At 25.0% G+C, this 6312-nt stretch overlaps 1 protein-coding gene across 1 annotated transcript; it reads right to left on the reverse strand.

The window, feature by feature from the left end:
* Positions 1 to 517: 517 nt before the first annotated feature.
* LOC122714276 (polycomb protein suz12-B) lies at positions 518 to 6119 on the reverse strand. Its single transcript, XM_043935485.1, has 9 exons — positions 5940 to 6119; positions 5056 to 5102; positions 4409 to 4592; positions 4217 to 4308; positions 3910 to 4102; positions 3324 to 3689; positions 2749 to 3104; positions 2426 to 2679; positions 518 to 2354 (listed from the first exon to the last, which is right to left on the reverse strand). The coding sequence occupies exons 1-9, from the start codon at positions 6037 to 6039 to the stop codon at positions 1814 to 1816; spliced, it is 2133 nt and encodes a 710-aa protein (XP_043791420.1). The 5' UTR covers positions 6040 to 6119; the 3' UTR covers positions 518 to 1813.
* Positions 6120 to 6312: the final 193 nt, after the last annotated feature.

The raw sequence follows: 6312 nt of genomic DNA on the forward strand, positions 1-6312 counted from the left end.
TATTTGTTATATAATATTTTAAATTTTTCAAGAAATTTATTCTCAAATATATTCACAATCAATATAAATATTGCACTACATAATTTAGTAATGATACTTTGATTTTCTCTATTTAATTTTTATCAATTTCATCAATATAAATAATAATAAGAAAAAACATTCATAAAATCTTTTTATAATTTAAAATATTAAAATAAGAGAATTTTAAAATATGAAACATATTCTGCAAAAATAAAATAAATTCTGTTGAACATATAATTTTTATATAATTTTTTGTTCAATATTTTGTAAAAAATTTGTTTATAATGCTTGTATAAAGGTTTTTTTTTAAGATATAGGATAATTTGTATCTCATCAAAAAAGCTATATAAATTGATGAATTAATGAATTTATTTCGATTAAATAAATTAATTTTAAGTAAAGCTATATACATCATGTTATCAAAAATCGCAATTAATTTTCGAACAACCTAATAATTTGAATAATTTCAAGTAAAAGCACTGAACACTTTAAATTATAATATTTCTATGTTTATTGTATTTTTTATTTACAACCTAGCATAAGTATTAATGGACAGTGATCTAAGTCGTTCGAAGAGAACATTACTAGAAATTAATACTTAAAAATTGAATAAGATTTCATTTTACATATAGAAATATCTCGGGAATGTAATTGTTTCTTCGAACGATTATCGGCAGTAAAATTGTGTATATTATATATACACAGAGAATAAACTTACTGTAACTTACTAAATTTCATCTATAAGTTTATCTGAAAGAATGACAATCGACAAAGAAATCTTTACTAAAAATAAAAAAACATACAAACATTTAACGCATTATAAATGAGCACAAATCCTTAATGTAAAGGTCATATATTGGCGAAAGTCACTCTCACATTCAGATTTTCTCGCTTTACAAAGGCACTTTTTTTATAACAGTTCATTCCTTACTTTGGGGTAAAACCTATAATTTACAGCCTCAGTTTATTAAATTGAGTTTATAAGAAATATCTGAAGTAATTTTATCAAGGTCCCATATTTTAAGAGATTATGTGCTAATTTTCCAAGTTTTGTATTAACTTCAGATATTAAATTTATTCATTAATCTATAAGATTATAATTTAAATTAATATTACATAGGAGGTACAACTGTTTTATCATGTAAAAGAATAATCTATTATCTCATGAATATACAATATTTATCCAATGACCTTGATTTCCTTCAAAATGTAGTTATATGTAAATTTAACATATATTATTGAATAAATTAAATGTATATACATATATGTAGAAATAAATGTAGAAATAAGCAGTTGAACAAGACGCGGCCTGCACGAATGCGGGTAAAAGACGAGAGACGAAAGCGACTCGTCTCACTCGAACGCGCGATATTTTGACCATATCGATTGGTCAAATGCTGTTACCCGTTCGTGTATAAAAAGAGGTTTTTTTTCCAATAAAGTCAGTCTTATCCGACACCTACTAGAGTAATAGCAAGTACAAGCGGCAGACGTCTTCTACGTATTCTTATTCTTCATGTTACCTAGTACGCTCAGGATTCGGTGACTAGGATTATATTTCTTATATGTTCAAATAATACCTAAAGGCAGATATTTTCCCTTGAGGAAACAAATTTGCAAACAAATTTTTTTACTATTCATAACTCCGCAAATGAAGGAAAATATTTCCTTCTTAAAATTACAAATGATGCATCTTTCAATTATCATTTTATCTTCAATTTTTCTAAAAACCTCGTCACCGGAATCGAAGCGAACACTTTATATTGTGGTATCTAGAAAAAGTCAATTCTTATCACTCTATACCATTAGAATTTAATCCTTCAGTGTTTAAATTTTCTTTAATATTTGTATTATTTTGTTTAGTATCTAAAGATGCATGACAGCCTGAATTAAGCCATTTTTCAACTTGAGCTTCATGCGACTTTTGTAGAACTTTTCGAATATCACTATCTTCGCCTCCTTCTTTCATGATTTCTTGTAATTTTTGTATTGTTTGATATAAAACCACAGGACTAATTAGACCAAAATCAAACAAACTACACATATGTAAAACAAAATTACGATACAAATTTTTCATGAGCAATTCCTTTCCTTTAGTTTCTAGAAACATTTGGCAAGCCAATGGTATTTGGCAGTCTCCTACATATCCATATTTCATGACATGTAAATTCCACATTTTCATAAGTTCTTTTTCTCCTTCATTCACATCTGTAAAATCATCAATCATCATCCTTGTTTTTGTTTGTAACCATTTTGGATCATTTTCTCCTTCAGAATCAATATCCATTTCTTTTGGATATATAGGTAAACATGTGACAGTATGATGATACAACCTATGAAAATTTTTATAAATCATATAATCTATTATATAATAAACAATATTTATTTTAAATAAATTTTGTACCTATTATGCCCTGTAATATAAGGTCTCTGGCTTTCATATTCATTTTCATCGAGTTCTAAAAATTCAGAAAGACTTGGCTTAGTTCTTTTTGGACGACATACTAAAATATTTGTTACACTTGTTCGTCTTGTCGGTCCTGTTCTTGAAAATGCTACATTCGATGGTTGCGAAATTAATTCATGAGGACTACCAGCATAAGAGCCATCATAACATTCATTTATTGCTACATCTATGCGAGCACCTTGTGGAATTGGCTATTAAAATAGCCATAATTACATTATAATGTCGTTATGTTATGTAGAATTATATATATTTATACTTACCACATACGTAAATGTAAATCGCGAATGGCATAATTTTAAGTGTTTTAAAAGTGAATAAAGTTTTCCACAATCTAATGAGCACCATGGACAATGTAAATCTTCACAAGCTTCTGTTTGTTGCCGACTATTATTATTATACAGGAACTGATAAACTATTTGCTGTGTACTCATGACAGTATCTGTTTTTTCACTAGATGTCGTCATTCTTGAAGAATTAAGGGGACTAGGTGTTGGCAGTGTAGAATTATTGTTGTTGTTGTTGATATTATTACTATTATTATTGTTGTTGTTGTTGTTGTTGTTGTTATTATTATTATTATTATTATTATTATTTGTGGAAGAACGTTCTAGACCAGCTAAAATTATAATATTAATTTATAATTTCTTAAAATTTTATTTATATATTTGTATATATATATATATATATATATATATATATATTTTTTGTGAAGAAAAATATGAAATAAAACATAAAATATAACAGGCTGTTTTCCTAATTATATATATTAATTTCTATTTTTTTATTTTGAAGAAATCAGCTTGTCGTTTATTATATATTTTCATAAATAACTTACTATTTCCTGATCGATTTTCCTTATTATCACCATTTGGTAATGGATGAATTGGAGCTGGTCTATCAACTAAACCATTGCTTGGTTCAGTTGTCCAATTAAGCCTAAATTTTAACGTTGGACCTTTGCTAAATACTTCAAAAGGGCCACATTCCTTGATGTCAGGTACAGACTCCCAAGAGCTATGCTTCTTTGGGCTAGATCGAATATTAGTTTGTACTTCTTGTAAACCTAATTCATAATCTCCATCAGTTAATAAACATCGATTGTGCTTATCATATACTATCAGTTCAGAACCATATAATTTTATTTCCTCTCCTCCAGACTTAATTGAACCCGTGGAGGATTTACGACGCTTTTGAGCTGGTTCTGAAAAAAATGTGTATGTACATATAATTATTAAATATAAAGAAGAAATATTTTTAACATTTTTAATATTGAAAAAAATAATTGCGTATATATATAATATACTATTTATATATATATATAATATGTATGTATATTATATCATACATATAAAAAAATATATGAAACAATATATTTTCTAAATGCAATGATATAATAATTTAATATATATATTTTTACCAACCATCTAAATCACAGTTATGCATAAGGCAGCCAGTACTGGACGTACAATATACTCTAAGTAAAAGCATATAAGTTTTTGCTACATGACCATTATTTAAACTGAAAGATTCATTAGGTATAGATATAGTAGGTGCTTTTGGAGGGGGTTGATTTTCACAAGGATTGATTGGAACTTCACTTGTACCAACAGAGACCTAAAATAAATAATATTTATTCAGTTAATAGTAATTTTTAATCTTTTTCATATATTTCAATTCATATTTAACGTTGTGTTATTATGTTAATATAATTCATAAAAATCAACTTGCCTGCATAATTGGTGAACTCACATCTTTTCGTTTCTTATGACATATTTTCAATAACAATGTTTCCACTTTTACAGGATCTTGAGGTGTTTCAACTGTAATTAATATCATTATAAAGATATATTATAATAAAATCTTAAATACAATTATTTTTAACATAGAAAATTAAACAAAAAATGTTGTACATATGGTTACCTTTTTTATCATAAAAACCTAGAAAAGTAAGAGTCATATATCCACGAACACCTGGGTTTTCTTCTTGATTATTTTTCAACATTAATTTTTCCAATATCATATCAATTTTAAATCCTCGTCGAGACTTATGGCTTCTGGACATACGTTGCCTCATGTAAGTTAAATTTCTATATAGAAATATTGGCTAAAAGAAATTTCATAAAATATTTTACACAATTATATTTCTCCTAGTTTATATAAACAAAAACATAAAGAACATACAATATTTAATTTATAATCAAATTATAAGACAGTTTTATAATATAATTTTATACCTACCGTTTTTATATATTAAAAACAAATATAAAAAGTTTCAAAATATTTTTACAGTTTGGATTACATTCACAAGCACTCTACTGTTTAATTTTTACAATTCAAGAAAAGTTCACTAAACTCTTGGTACAAAAAAAATTGTACCAAATACACTTTCATTCACTTTATTTGTCTACAAATGTTTATTGTTTCACCTTCATCTAATATTTGTACTTTTTTAATATTATTATATATTAAAATATTCAGTTAACACTTTGAGGAGAAATTAAACTATAAATAATTAATAATTAAAATAAAATATGAAATAGAGATAAATTTATTTTATTTTTACTTACTGAAATTTGGTTTCTTGTGCGAAGAAATCGATAAATTTGGGTTGGCTCTGAAAAAATAAATACAATCTATTATAAAAAAATAAAAATATAATTATAAATTCAAATAAATGAAATAGAAAAAGAATTCAATTAAATTCCTGCAAATAACAAAGATTAACATTTCTTTCAAAAATAAAATAATTTTTATAAAAATTTAAAAATATATATATATTAAAAACATTATAAATGTACTTTTTATATTTTATATATAAAAACAGTTTGAATGTTTCTTTCAATATGAAATTGAAATATAAAAATATTTGATAGAATATATATATAATTATATGTATATATAACTTATATTAAAAAATAAAATAATCAAAAAGAAATTAAGTTTTTTATAATAAAATTTAATAAACCACAATAAAACCACATAAAATCTTTATTTTTTTATGTTTCTATATGCTAATAAAATAATAATATAATAATCAAATTGAATAATAACTCAATATTATATAATAAATATAAACATTTATTTTAAAAATGTAAAAAATATCATTCTATTATTAAAAATAATTACAATTTAACCATGAATGTAAATGAAACTAAATAATATATCAATTATCATAAATGACTTAATTTTTCAAATTGAACATTAATTTACATATAGAAAAATGACATGTGCCCAATTGAAATGAAGGAGGGAACGAAGTGTAACGACGCGCGAATCGGCGCTCCGTACGTTTTCAGCACATAAGGTTATGTATGATCATTTTTATTATTTATAACATATATTCAAATAGAACTAAATTAATTACTTAATTATTATGAATTTTTATATTAATTAATTTTCAAAAATTCAAAAATATAAAAAAAAGAAAAATAATATGACTAAAAGTTCTTACTTTCGAAGGCCTGTAGGAAGAGCTCATGGTCTGCTTGTATTTGATCCATTCGAGGACCTTTTTGTCCATCCACTTCTTTTTCCCGCTTTTTCGGCGGCATTTTCACGCGATTCGTTGTCAAATTTTCTACGAAAACTCACTTTTGTCACGTAAAAATCCAATGACAACACCCGCCCCGCGCGAAATCTGCGGCGCTTAGCCTGCGACTAAAGCGCACTCTTAAGTATGTATCGTTATTAATAATACCTAACTATTTATTGTGAATATATTTCGCGCAAAATTTAAACAATTTATTTTAATTATGTATCTATGAATATAAATATATATACATGTGTGTATATATATATATATATATAATATAAATATGTAAAAA

Source organism: Apis laboriosa, unplaced genomic scaffold (genome assembly GCF_014066325.1).
Source record: "Apis laboriosa isolate Shangri-la unplaced genomic scaffold, ASM1406632v1 scaffold28_cov147, whole genome shotgun sequence".
Taxonomy (NCBI): domain Eukaryota; kingdom Metazoa; phylum Arthropoda; class Insecta; order Hymenoptera; family Apidae; genus Apis; species Apis laboriosa.